The sequence below is a fragment of the Artemia franciscana genome, chromosome 2 (genome assembly GCF_032884065.1).
Source record: "Artemia franciscana chromosome 2, ASM3288406v1, whole genome shotgun sequence".
In the NCBI taxonomy this organism is placed as follows: Eukaryota; Metazoa; Arthropoda; class Branchiopoda; order Anostraca; family Artemiidae; genus Artemia; species Artemia franciscana.
Window position 1 is genome coordinate 37,883,755 of NC_088864.1, and position 15,255 is coordinate 37,899,009.

At 37.5% G+C, this 15,255-nt stretch overlaps 1 protein-coding gene across 1 annotated transcript in view; it reads right to left on the reverse strand.

Annotated features, from left to right (window-relative positions):
- The window catches only part of LOC136041183 (mechanosensory protein 2-like), a 219,191-nt gene that overhangs the window by 142,062 nt on the left and 61,874 nt on the right, over window positions 1-15,255 (reverse strand). Inside the window, exon 3 of the mRNA XM_065725742.1 lies at window positions 1,741-1,770. Within this exon, the coding sequence (XP_065581814.1) occupies window positions 1,741-1,770 (30 nt within the window). The remainder of the gene's footprint in view (window positions 1-1,740; window positions 1,771-15,255) is intronic.

Here is a 15,255-nt window from a genome sequence, read left to right on the forward strand (position 1 = left end):
ATATACGGAGTATGAAATTTCTTAAGCCGAACTGGCCAGACATGACAATAAACAACAAAGAGAGATAAAACTCTACAAAAAAAACCTTAAACAAGACGACGGCCAGTAGAGAGGAAAGACTAAAACAACGCGGATATTTCGCCTGTATCCAAACAAGGCGTCCTCAGCACAAGATAAAAAGAAAACTAAACTAAAAACAAATAAAAACCACCACCAATACTAATAAATACAATTGTCGCTACTTATCCACGTAGGGAAAAGAAGCTATTCGAGTTGTTGTCTCTTTGTCGTCTATTTTTTATTATTGTCTTTCTTTGTTGTTTATATACGGAGTAATTTCTGTTTGTTTTAAGTTTTAATGTCGCTCCTTACTTTCAGTTAAAAAAAAAAACTTGTTTTTCTTTATTTAATACCTATAAGACACGTCACAGCAAGTTTGTCAAGATCAAACTATTAGATGCTGCTCAAGTCCACTCTAAACAAGGTCTGTCTTGGCAACAGACAAATTCATTGTGGCTCTGAAAGTCTTGCTCCTATAGAGGGAAAATGTAGTTCCAAGAAAAAAAATTGACTTATAATGCAAAAAATTTCATAACAAGGGCTTTCAGAAAAACCTATTTTAGGTTTTATGGAAATATTCGACACTTCCTTCTACTTTGCTTCTTCCCAGGGGTTATCAATACAAGATCAATTAGTTGATTGATGAAAGCTGAAACCGACTCTCTGTGGAAAAATGACAAATTTCTATTCTCGAAGAAAAAAAATAACTAGCTGAGGTATTTCTTTACTTTTTTTCCTCAAATTGTTTAAAGTCTGAGTGCTGATTAATTGTTTTTCATGTGTTTTTAGCTGATGCTCATTCATTTGATATTTTATCATTGAATATTTTTGTAAATTGTTATTCAAATTGCTGTTGACTTCTAAAAAAATTAATAAGAGGGGAAACCTACAATGCGCATCAACTTTGAGATACTGAAAGACAAAACATCAATGTATCACAAAATCTAGATGGCACCAACACTGATTAGAGAACTTTCAGTCACAAGGACGAACAAATAAACAGAAGCATAGGAATGCTTGCCTTTTACATATTTAGAAAGTTTAGTTCTAAAACCATTTTCTTTTATTAATATTTTCAGAAAAACCTGTATTTTTGACGGAAATCTAATTTCCGAAAAATGTTGTTCTCGTATGCCTATTCTTGAAAATACTGTTTTTTTTCTTATATATTTAGCCATGGGGCTGCCCATTTCCTGCCACCTGGTGTAAATCTGGGAACACCACGTGTGCTACACATTTCTGCCCCACTTGGCACATTCCTTAAAACGCTGGACACACTCCCCTAAACACTTGGAACAATTCCACCACGCTTGGCACGCGCCCCTTGAGAGTGGGCAACCACTCGGCCTTAGCAATAGCTATTATGCAGAGTACACAAATTTTACTCTATTTCATCTTTGTGAAATCATTTTCAAATTTAAATGACAAGAATTCAGGGGCAATAATAGATCAAACTCTTGGGGTGCAATGTGACAAGGGCAGTAATAAGAAAACTTTGGGGAGGGGGTGGGGGTAATGTGACGAGGGCGGCAATAATCGTAAGTTTTATCTATCTTTTAAGAGCGAAAAACTGAAAAAATGAGGACTGAGGGCACCAGAGAAAATCTTGGGAGTGCCCCCCTCCTTGATTAACCACTACAAGAATTTATAAAATCTTAGAAAAATTATAAAGCTACTTACCCATCCGACGGAAAATAAATGTTAAGCAGGCTGAAAAATTAATTAAATTCTCTTAAAATTGGAGCATCAATAGAATAAGAGGTAATTTATATAACTATCTTGAATCTTCTTCTTTTGTACACAAACAACCATCATTAGTTATAGTAGTCAGGTCAGGTTTAATTTGGATTACACAAGCATTAAAGAGATTCGCATGTAAAAATTGATGCCATTTTCAACAAAATGGATTATTGAAGTTTTTCTCAAAATTTTTGTTATTTTTCTCGGGCCCTTTAGTCCACAAAATTTAAACTAGGTAACTGTAGTAAAATGATTATTTCAGTTTTATCACTTACCTTATTTCGATCCTAGCAATTACATTTATAATATATTTAATTTGCTTTATAACGCCACTCAAAGCAAAGTCAAACTGCGTGATTTAATCTTGAAACTAAGGAATTGCAAGATATTCATTACAGTGTTGTTTTTGGATTCAAATATAGATCTATCAATCACAGAAAAAATCTATTACGATATTAAAACAATGTATATGATTTTGTAATGTATGATCCATAAAGTTTATTTCTCACCTTTATTCAGTAGTTCAAAAGGTGATAGAGGGGCTATACGAACTACATGAGAAATTAGGTGAAAACAAAAAAGGGATTTTTAGCTGCTTCAAAAGTGTAATACGCTAATAACCACACATTCCTCAAAGATAACCTCTCTTACTGAAAAGAATTAGAGCCATTTCAAACAGCCTTATGTTTGTTTTATAGCTAGTTTAAGGTCTTTTTCTCCTTTTTTTTGTTTTGTGACCTTTTTTCATTCTTTCCAAAATTCAGGTCATTCCTGATAAACACAACTTGTTTACTTGGAAAGTTGTTAGCTGTTATTAGAAAGTTGTGGAAGAAGACAACTTTCGCTCCCACACAACGGATGGCAGTAATTGCAGACTTACTTACTTACTTAAGTCCCGTCCTTCCTCGCGGGACGTTTTGGGGCCACTTCTTTTGACAGGGCATGAACTAGGGCTCGGTACGTTGTTCTATTGTGTGCAGTTCGAGTCAACTCTACGATGCGCTTTCGGTCAAAGTTTTCAATCCACCTCTTGCGAGGTCTTCCTCGTGGTCGAGATCCGTCTATCGTTCCTTCGAGGGAGATTTTGGTAGACGGTCGTGGTCCATTCTCTTGACATGCCCGAGCCATCGCAGTTGTTGTCGTTTGATTTTATTTAGGATTGTGTCGGGGGACTTTAGCCGTCTTCGCACCTCCTCATTGGTCACATGTTCAGTGTAGGTGATTCTTGCGATGTGACGGAGACATCTCATCTCGAATGCAAGTAGGTTGCGCTCATTTTCGATCTTCAGGGTCCAGGTCTCACACCCATATATAGCAATTGGCACAATCAGGCTGTTGAAAAGTTGAACTTTCAGCTGGTTTGACAGGTTTCGACATTTCCAGATATTTGTGAGCCTTTTAAAACTGGAGCTAGCAAGAGCTAGGCGGCGTTTGATGTCGGAGTTATGACAATTGTCCGCTGTGAGGAGACTGCCCAGGTAGACAAATTGGTCGACCGTTTCAACTGGCTGGCTTTCAATCATTATGGAAGGAGTAGCTGCTTGTTGTTGGCGTGACGTGACCATAACTTTCGTTTTTTGGCGTTAATTTGCATGCCAAAAGGTTTTGTGGCTTCGTTGAGACAGTCTGCTTGTCTTTGGAGATCAGCGGCCGCTGTAGAGAGCTGGTCGATGTCGTCAGCATAGGCGAGCTTGTTGACTAGGAATCCACCTATTTTGTCTCCATGTTCGTCTTGTATCAGTGACAGTATGGCGTGAAGAAACAGGTTGAACAGGTGAGGCGACAGATTACACCCTTGTAAAACTCCCGAGGATGTTGAGAATTCATCAGAGAGTCCATCAGTGGTGAGTATCCGGCTTCTGGATTGGCTGTATATATTCTCAATAATCGTGACGATTTGGTCGGGGATACCGCATTGTCTTAGGATGTGCCACAGAGCTTTCCTCCAGATTAAATCGAGGGCTTGCTGAAAGTCAATAAAGAGATGATATAGGTCTCTGTTGAAATCGACAAAGCGTTCCATGAGCTGACGAGCGGTGAAGATTTGGTCAATGGTCGATCGTCCAGGTCGGAAGCCAGCTTGGTATTCACCCAGAACGGAGGCTGTAATTGCTTGGATTCTACGTAGGAGAATTTTGGTCAGTATTCTGGTTTGATGACTGGTCAAGCTGATCAGGCGGTAGTTCTCACACTCTCTTCTTGAGCCTTTTTTGTGGATTGGGACCACTGATGTCTTACACCATAGCTGTGGGACGTGGCCCGTTGACCATGCGGCTGACACAACTTTGTGGTACAATTCGACGACGTCCTCTGAGTCAATGTTAATTAGTTCAGCAGTGATACCGTCCGGTTCCGGGGCCTTCCCTCGTTTCAGGGATCTTATCGCTGCCTCAGTTTCTGATTTTAAGAGTGGTGGTGGAGGTTCTCGATCATTAATGGGGAAGGAGTTTAGGATGCTGGGATCGGCAAGGATCTGCGGATTTAATTTATCTTCAAAATATTCCTTCCATCGTTCGAGTTTCATTTTGCCTCGTTGATGGGATTGTTTTGTTTGTCTAGGATTGCTGTGGAGATGGAATTTTTCCTGCTAGACAGTTCACGAACTGTTTTGAAGAGTTTTTGACTGTTTTTGTTCCTAAACTGGGTTTCGCATTCCTTGCATTTCTCGGTAACATGGTTACGCAAGGTCTTTCGGACTTCCCGTTCGATTCTCCTTTTGAGATATTTATAGGTGTCTCGGCTGCATGGGTCAACTTTGTTGTTGCAGAGACGCTTTTGTTTACATAGTTGGATTATTTCTTCAGTAATCCACGGTTTTTCGTCTTTCGGTTTCCTCCGGAAGACATCATTTGCTGGCTCCAAAACTGCAGAAGTTGCATGCTCAGCCAGTTGATCAATCTCTTCGACGGTAGTGAGGGAAGTGAAGTTCTCTAGGATAGCTCGGAATTTTAACGATAGGCTGGTGGTATAGGCGCCCTTTTTTATGGGGTCGCGAAGTAGCTCTGTCCGGAATCTAGGGATTCTTGTCGTCTTAGGGAGTCATTTCAGTCTTAGCTTGAGTTTGGACATCAGGAGTGAGTGATCCGAATCAAAGTCTGCACCAGGAAGGGATACAGTGTCCATTATTGAGGACTTCCAGCGTTTAGATATCAGCACATAGTCTATCATGTTTTCAGTTACTCCGTCGGGGGATCTCCTGGTGACCTTACGGTGGTGTCTGTGTTTAAGGGCGGTTTTAGTTATATACAGGTCGTTTTCTCTACAGAAACTAATTAGCCTTTTACCTCTTCCGTTCAGTCGGCCATGGCCGTGCGGTCCCATTACATGTCTCCGATCAATCTGATCGTTACCCGTGATAGCGCTGAAGTCGCCCATGACGATAAGCATATCTTTCTTTGGTGTTTGGTCGGTGACACTTTGAAGTTGAAAGTAGAACTGTTCACATTCTTCATCGCTTCGAGCAGAGTCAGGAGCATATACCTGGAAGATGGTAAGGTTTGACACGGATCCCTTTAGTCTAATGGTTGCTATCCTTTCTGATACGGGCGTGAAGGAGATCAGCGCCTTTTTTGTAGTTGGTGAGAGGATGAATCCAACACCCTGACTGTGAGTGCCATCGGTGCGTCCCGAGAGTAGGAGGGAGGTTCCAGAGATAGTTTCTTCACCGGTTCGGGGGAGGTGTGTCTCAGATAGCCCTACTAGGTCCCACTTGTATCGGTTTAGTTCTCTCAGTAGTAGATCCATTTTTCCTGGTTTGGCTAAAGTCCGGGTGTTGAGTGTTCCTATGTTGAGTACTGCTTTAGTAGGGATGAGTCTTAGGGTATCCTCATCCCGTCCGGGGGTCGTCATAGGTCTATTAAGATCGTCGGCTTCCCCGTACGTGGTAGCATGTTCGTCGCCTTCCCCGGATGCGGTAGTAATTCTGCTTTGATTCATAGAGCCCATAATTCATTTGTTAAAAGGAAAGGAAAACATTGCAGAATGAGCAACAATACAGTGTTAGCCCTTTTCAAGGTATTAACAAATGGTAGATGATCATGAATGATAATGAATTTAAAAAACTTCTTCCGCAAAAAAAATCTTTCAGAGAAAAATAAAGAGCTACATTAAACCAAAATCGAACAGAAATAAATTCAAATTGTAAGGCCCCCACAAATCCCCATCAGTAACTAAATGAAACCCGAAAAGAACAGAAATGTCCCGCCTGGAGATCTTGACAGCATGGATGCACACATCCTTCTTAGGCAAATTATGCTTTTTGAGTATTCTTCAAGTTCCCCTTCTCGTACTGTGAGACTTTTTAACTTAATACTTTAAGGCCATTTCTTATATATTACTGATACGTCCTATTGATACCGCTTTCTTGGGCTATAATTAGAGAAAGAATGAGAAGGCTAGGATAAGTTCTGTGGATGAAGAATGAAAGATGGCCTAAGATTGTCCTTGTTGGCCAACCGTCTAGGACCGAGTGAAATACAAGACGTCCCCGATGGGGTGGGAGGTTGTCTTAAGGAAAAATCTAAGGGAAATGTAGCTTTCTGAGAGGGTGTAAAGGTGAAGGCATTGAATAGATTGGGATGGAGAAGGGGTGTGCGTAGCTCTGTTGGCATCAGAAGGCTTGGTGCTGCAGTAAGTTGCTAGTGATGGTAGTAGTAGTTCTGTTGAAAACATTTGTGCCTATAATGTATTTTGGTTCAGCCCAACGTCCCCCTCAGCAGTCCCTGAAAGTTTCACATTAATACCATTAGCCTTAGTAATATTAGTAATAACAGTAGTAATATTACTATTGCTGCTAGTAGTAGTACCTGTTTGGGCCCTGGCCCTAATTATCAGATAAAGGTCCTTCCTCTCCGTTTTTTTCTGGTAATTTAAATTTGTTCCCACTTCGGGACTCTCTGTTTCACCCCTCTCCGCTTACTCTTGAATACCGTGTAATCTTTCTTGGCTTTTCCTTGGTAAACTCACGTGAATCCTGCTAGACATCTAGGGATGACTTATAACCTGATCAAGAATTTCGTTTTCATTACTGGTCATCGCTGGGGTAGAAAAGGAGAGTTAGACCATTTACTTTAAATAGTGGGTGTTCATAGTATCACCCCTTGATGTTTATGATTGGCTGGATTCCCTTGAGCTGTATCTCCACGCGTCGTCTGCCAATCAGAAGGAATAGTTAATATTATTTTAGTTACTTTGGTGAACCAGATTAGAGAAATAGGAATATTTTTTTTCACCTCTTTACATAGGTTTTACTTTACATTCGATTCAGCCAGGTACTCCTCTCCAGGAGGAGAGAGAGAGAGAGCAAAAAGAGTTTGGGATATAAGAAAGAGTTCCTATGTTGGTTTGATATGTCGTTCAAGAAGGAAAATAAAATTTTTAGATGGAGAATACCCTGCAAATTTCAAACTGTGTTCTTGAGAAATTGTTCGTACATACTTTTGGCAACCTTAATGACCCATCTTAAAGTTCCACCCTAATGACCTATGCCTCATTAGAAGTAGTAGTCGTAGCATCCGTAATAGTAGCAATAGTTGTAACACACACACACACACACACACACATATATATATATATATATATATATATATATATATATATATATATATATATATATATATATATATATATATATATATATATATATATATATATATATATATATATATAGTGACTTTTGGTTGTGTTCAAAGTCCATCTCAGCACACACTGAAAGTTTCAACTTAATAATCTAAGCATAAACCTGCAATATCCTGAGATACTACAGGTACAGCCTTTCAACAATCTGCATGCTCATGGATTTGGAGTTGATTCAACATCCCCCTAAAAATTCCCTGAATGCTTTTCCACAATACCCTTAGTTTCAGTAGTAGCAATAATTGTAGCAGTAGTAGTAGCATTAGTAGCAGGATGCGCGTAGCACCTTTTGTTTTTTCAATATCCCCCTGAATACACGCTAAAAGATTCGAATTATTTTCGTAAACAGTTCCTGGGTCATTATTAATACGTCCTTGTGACAACCTGTATGCACATAATGTGTTTTGATTTATTTCAAAGCTGTTTCAACATTCTCTGAAATTTTAACCTTCACACAATTAGCCTAAGTTTTAGCAGTAATCACACAAGCAGTAGCAAGAGTATATTTGAAGTAGTAGTCGTAAGATTAGTAATAGTACTAAAAGTGTTAGCAGTAGTACCAGTAGCAGTAGTAGTATGCATATATTGCCTTTCGATTAGTTGAACATCTCCCTCATCAAACCCTGGAAGTTTCAGATTAATCCTATAAGCCTTTGCTACGATCTTGTCGATAAGCCCTTTAGATAACCTATATGCCAATAGCGTGTGTCAATTTAGTTCGACTTCCCCCTCAGCTGTACCCAAAATTTCAATTAAGCACTTTTAGCTTTAGTAGTAGTTCAAATAAAAGAAGTAGTTGGAGCAGCAGTAGTAGTAGTAATAGCAATATCAGTAGCAGCGTGCACATATTGCCTTTTGGTCAATTAATCTTCCCCCTAAGTATTCCCTGAAAGTTCCAGCTTAATACCCTAAGCCGGTCCTGAAAAGTGCCCTTTCGACAACCTGCCTTCACATAGTATGGTCTTGATTGAGTTCAAATTTCCCGTCAAGATTCTCTTAGATACTTACCTTCCTACCCATAGCCTGAGTAGTAGTAGTATTATATTAGTAGTTATAGTAAGAGTTGTAGTAGTAGTAGTTGTGCTGTATCAGTAGCAGTAGAAGTAGCATTATTAGGAGTATTAGTATGTCCATATTGCCTTTTGGTCAGTTGAACGTCCTCCTCATCATGTCCTGGAAGTTTCAAATTGAAACAATAAGCCGTTCCTAATATATTGCTTATACGCCCTGTTGACAATCTTTATATACATAGTGTGTTTTGATTTAGTTGAAATTTCCCCTCAATATTACCTCAAATTTGTACCTCAATATCTTCAGCCTTAGTAGCAATCGCCACAGAAGCCGTTGTTGAAGTAGCAATAGCAGTAGTAGTAGTTGTACCATTAGTAGTAGTAGCAGTAGTACTAGTTTGCAAACATTGTCTTTTTGGTCTATTGATCTTCCTCCTAAGCATTTCCTTTAAAGTTCAAACTTAATATCCTATGCTATTCCTGAGATATACCACTTTGAAAACCTACATGCAAAAAGTATGTTTTAATTTAGTTCAATTTTCCCTCAATTTTCTTTTAAATTTGCACCTTCATACCCTTAGCCTTAGTAGCAGTAGTGTCATAGAAGTAGTAGTTATAGCAGTGGCAGTAGCGTACAAATATTACATTTATGGCCAATTGATCATCCCCCTCACCATTCCCTGAAAGTTTCAGGTTAATACCCTCAGTTGTTCCCAAGTTACGCCCGTTTGACAACCTCTATTTTGATTTAATTTTATTATTTTGATTTAATTCAAGACTCCCCTCAACATTCATTCAAAGCTTCATGTGAATGTCCCAGGTGCTCTTGAACACTTGATTGAGCATTAGAACACATACAGTATACGAAATCTTAAGCTATCATATGATTGTAATTTATTAACGAAGATTGTTTTAGATATTTATCTTTTATTCCATAGCAAAAACTTAAACACTATTTTTCATAGTTTCATATGAAATCAAATTATTCCAATATTGCTTCTAAAAGTCTTTCTGAGTTTATAAACTATTTTGGATTTCCTTTTCCTGCTGTTTCTAATAAGGTTAACAGTAACTTTTTGGCTTACTGAAAGGCATTTTGAAGCTTGTAAGCTTTTATTCGTTGGCCTATTTACATGCATATCTCCTAAATTTTTGGAAAATAGATGTAATGAAGTTATCAAGTTTTTGCATGGAAACTTGATAAATATTCTAGTGGTTCAACTTTCCACAAAGAAGCTCCATAAAATTTTGAAAACTACTTTTAAAAAACCTGAAATACCTACGTATATCATTCCTAAAAGCAAATTGCTTTACTTACGCCCCCCCCCAATGGACAAATACATATACTAGATTATACATACTCAACGTATTTTCTATAGCGCAACTCTTTTCTTCCCGCCCCTTGTTTGGCGTTTGCCCCTAAATAAACAAGAAGAAAAGACTGGTGCTATTGAAAAGTCATTCATTTTAGGAATGATACACGTAAGGAAGTACTTCAGTTTTTTTTTGCAGTTTCCAGTATTTTACAGCATTCCCTTAATGAGAGTTAAACCACAAAATATGAACAAAAATTCGTTCTCGAAGATAATCAAACAGTTCGTGGTAACAAACTGTAGTAAGGAGAGATCCGGCTCAATAGTAACCAAAACTCCAAAAATTGAATTTTGATATCAATAGCTACATCAAAAGAATCAAATTTTAATGCTGATTTCAAATATATAAGTTTCATCAAGTTTAGTCTTACCCATCAAAAGTTACGAGTACCTAGTACAAAGTACCTGAGAAAATTTGCCTTATTTAGGAAAATAGGGGGAAACACCCCCTAAAAGTCGTAGGATCTTAACGAAAATGACACCATCAGATTCAGCGTATCAGAAAACCCTATTGTAGAAGTCTCAAGCTCCTACCTACAAAAATGTGGAATTTTGCATTTTTTGCCAGAAGACAAATCACGGGTGCGTGTTTATTTGTTTGTTTGTTTTTGTTTTTTTTTTCTTTCTTTTCCCCAGGGGTCATCGTATCGACCAAGTGGTCCTAGAATGTCGCAAGAGGGCTCATTCTAACGAAAATGAAAAGTTCTAGTGCCCTTTTTAAGTGACCAAAAAAATTGGAGGGCATCTAGGCCCCCTCCCACGCTCATTTGTTTCCCAAAGTCAACGGATCAAAATTTTGAGATAGCCATTTTGTTCAACATAGTCGAAAACCATAATAACTATGTCTTTGGGGATGACTTACTCCCCCACAGTCCCTGGGGGAGGGGCTGCAAGTTACAAACTTCGACCAGTGTTTACATATAATAATGATTATTGGGAAGTGTACAGACGTTTTAGGGGGATTTTTTTTGTTTTGGGGGTAGGGTTGAGGGGAGGGGGCTATGTGGGAGGATCTTTCCTTGGAGAAATATGTCACGGGGGAAGAAAAATTGAATGAAAAGGGCGCAGGGCGCAGGACGAATCTGGTCACGTTAGAAAAAAACGTCAAATTCAGAGCTTAATATACAATGCTGGGTGTTCGGAGCCTCTCTATTATGGAGTATAATTTAAAAATAACACAACTACTCGAGCGATAAAACATATATACCACAACCATAACTCAACTAACGAAAGAACTGCTAAGAGATAACACAACTATAAAGCGAAAACAGGTGAAAACTAACGGGAAAATAAACGAACTGAGAGGTGGAAGAGGCCCAGAGAAAAAATATAATCCTTTTCCAATTTTGAGCCTAACTTCCGCAAAGGAGTAATAATGTCAGAAGCCCCAAAATACAGAATTCTTTTCTTTTTCCTATAAGACCGGGGTAAATGAAACAGAAACTTACAATAGCGGAAATATAATATACACAATTCAGCCAGATCTTGTCTTTTTTTCAGGATAGGTGAAATACCAGATAGGATAAGTATTGAATGGTCGCAATAACTAGTGTATAGCAATGCAAGCGCTTTTCGATAATAATGACCACGATTAGCTACTATTTTACCATAACCCGCTTTAAGTTTTCTTTGATATGCCGTACAATATTGATCCTAAAAGCTAGTAGATTCCAATAAATATGAATGCTTGACCGCCGCAAATCAGAGACACAGTGGATGGAGAAGTTAGAACGCGGATTTCAAATGGGCATAGACTTTGCATTAAAGACTAGGTACTCACACTTATCAATATTCAATGACAGACCAACAGTTTTGAAATGTCTTGAAATAGATGATACGGAATTCGAGAGGCTAGATCTAGAACGGCTAGATCTAGAAGTTTATCATCCGCATATGCAGTACAAGAGACATTTACCAAATTACAAAAAAAGAAAGGGCATAATTTTGTATAACACACTGCGGATACAAATACTGAAAAGATACGGTGAAAGAACACCACCTTGACGCACTTCCAAGCGGGTTGTAATATTCCCATAACAATTAGAGTGAAACTTAACCGAATATGGGAATCAAACAGTTCGTGGTAACGAACTGTAGTAAGGAGCGACCCGGCTCAATAGTAAACGAAACTCCAAAAAACGGAATTTCGATGCTAAAAGATATATCAAGAGAATTGGATTTTTATGCTGATTTTAAATATATACGTTTCATCAAATTTAGTCTTTGTCATCAAAAGTTACGAGCCTGAGGAAATTTGCCTTATTTTGGAAAATAGGGGGTAACACCCCCTAAAAGCCATAGGATCTTAACAAAAATCGCACCATCGCATTCAGCGTATCAGAGAACCCTATAGAAAAAATTTCAAGGTCCAATCTACAAAAATGTGGAATTTCGTATTTTTTGCCAGAAGACAAATCACGGGTGCGTGTTTATTTTTTTTTTTTCCAGGGGTCATCGTATCGACCAAGTGGTCCTAGAGTGTTGCGAGAGGGCTCATTCTAACGGAAATAAAAAGTTCTAGTGCCCTTTTTAAGTGACCAAAAAAATTGGAGGGCACCTAGGCCCTCTCCCACGCTCATTTTTACCCCAAAGTCAACGGATGAAAATTTTGAGATAGCCATTTTGTTCCGAATAGTCGAAAACCATAATAACTATGTCTTTGGGGATGACTTACCCCCCAAAGCTCCTGGGGGAGGGGCTGCAAGTTACAAACTTTGACCAATGTTTACATATAGTAATAGTTACTGGGAAGTGCACCGACGTTATCAAGGGGGTTTTTTGGGTTTGGGTGTGGGGTTCAGGGGAGGGGGCTATATGGGAGGATCCTTCCTTGGAGGAATATTTCATGGGGGAAGAGAAATTCAATGAAAGGGTGCAGGACTTTCTTGCATTACTATAAAAAAAACAATGAAAATATAAACATGAAAAAGTTTTTTCAATTGAAAGTAAGGAGAAGCATTAAAACTTAAAACAAACAGAGATTATTACGCATATGAGGGGTTCTAAAAATTCTTTAGCATAAAGAGCGAGGTATTTAGGAAGAAATAAATACTTCGCTCTTTATGCTAAAAATTTTTTAAGTAATTTCAACTATTTATTCTACGGCCTTTCTGATTCAGGGGTCATTCTTAAAGAATTGGGACAAAACAAGATTTAGTGTGAAGAGCAAGGTATTAACGAGGGGACCAACCCTCTCATATATATAATCAAAAATATAAGAATATAAAAGTTTGTTACTTAAGTTAATTCTTAAGTTACGTATTTTGTTTACTAATAAAAACGTTCATTAAAAATTAAAAGATCTAGTTGCCTTTTTAAGTAACCGAAAAACTGGAGGGCAACTAGTTTTTTCAATTGAAAGTAAGGAGAAGCATTAAAACTTAAAACAAACAGAGATTATTACGCATATGAGGGGTTCTAAAAATTCTTTAGCATAAAGAGCGAGGTATTTAGGAAGAAATAAATACTTCGCTCTTTATGCTAAAATTTTTTTAAGTAATTTCAACTATTTATTCTACGGCCTTTCTGATTCAGGGGTCATTCTTAAAGAATTGGGACAAAACAAGATTTAGTGTGAAGAGCAAGGTATTAACGAGGGGACCAACCCTCTCATATATATAATCAAAAATATAAGAATATAAAAGTTTGTTACTTAAGTTAATTCTTAAGTTACGTATTTTGTTTACTAATAAAAACGTTCATTAAAAATTAAAAGATCTAGTTGCCTTTTTAAGTAACCGAAAAACTGGAGGGCAACTAGGCCTCTTTCCCCACCCCTTATTTCTCAAAATGGTCTGATCAAAACTAAGAGAAAGCCATTTAGTCAAAAAAAGAATTAATATGCAAATTTCATTTTAATAATTTATGTACAGAGATCCAAAATCAGACATGTATTGATTCAAAAACTTTCAGAAATTACATAAAAAAAAACTAGTTTTTCTAACCGAAAGTAAGGAGCGACATTGAAACTTAAAACGAACAGAAATTACTCCGTATATGAAATGGGTTGTCCCCTCCGCAATCCTTCGTTCTTTACGCTACCCCGCTCCTTGCGCTAAAGTTTGATTCTTTCTCGCTACTCTACTTTTTAAAACAATAAAAAACTTTAGCGTAAGGAGCGGGGTGTCGAGGAGGAAAAGCCCCTTTCATATACGGAGTAATTTCTGTTCGTTCTAAGTTTTAATGTCGCTCCTTACTTTCATTTCAAAAAACTTGTTTTTTTTTATACCATTCTAAAAATGGCTCCACAACTCGAAAGAGTATGGTTATATGAAAAAAGCATCAAAAGTCAGGACTTTTTCAACCCAAAAGCTGTATCAAATTATAAAACATAATGGAAAATATTTTATCTAAAAATATAAATAATGGTCCCAAGTTATTGAATATAATTTTATTCTATAACAATCCACTTCAAAGATTCTGCGATCGTAAATATATAAGCAAAGTTTATAGTTCAGTTTTAGTTCTCATTCAATGAACATCTATAAAGCGATTGTTTATATATGACTGAAATTGTGAAATACATGATCCAGCATTCATATAGTTTGACTTGCGAATTCAGAATTTGCCGAGAATTTAATTATCTTTGGATTTTGCTGAGAAGTTCATTCGGAATTGCTGTTAGCCATGGTATTATTAACGGCGGCTTAGCTAACTGCACGGTCTGAGTCAGCGTGGATAAAATAATTGACTCTTAGATCGGTACCCCTTTTTATTTTAAGCAGCTAGTAATTACCATCAAGATGACGGAATCAATAGAAGTCGAGCTGCAGATTTCAAAGAAAGTAAGAGCAACATAAATAGAGTTAAAAAAAAAAAAAACTTGATCCCCGTGCGAAAAGGTGAAAAAATTATCGGTGGAAATTTCTTCAATTTCGGAATCTCTAAATAAGAAAATTTGTGAAGTGGAAAAAAGATCGGAAAATATAAAGGGGAAAGTTCGTGAGATGAAAATGGAAGTTGCAAAGAATAAAAAGAAAATGGAGAGAATTGTGGGGGATCAAACAAAGTTAAATGTGATACTCCACAATTTTGACCCAAAAACAAGGGGTTCTAGTCTAAAAGAGGGCATTCTTAGATGCTTAAATGACGTATTAAGATGTGCCAGTTTTATGCAGACAGATATCAAAGATGCTTTTCGTTTACCTTCAAACAAGAAAGTCAGACCAGTCGTAAGTAAATTAGATAACGACGAAGACCACACTGCCATTCCATCACAAACACCAAAAACAAGAAGAACAATAGAGAATTCCTCAAGACAGTGGGAAACAAATTAGAATGCATATTTCGGCCCTATGTCCAAGGGCCGTCCTCAGCAATACAAATAAGAAAAAACAACTTACAAGAGGATAAAATCAATTAAACCAAAATGAACATTTTTCAAAACAGTCCCAGCATCCTTACCTCAGTGAAGTTCAACCAGGACTGATAAATAAATT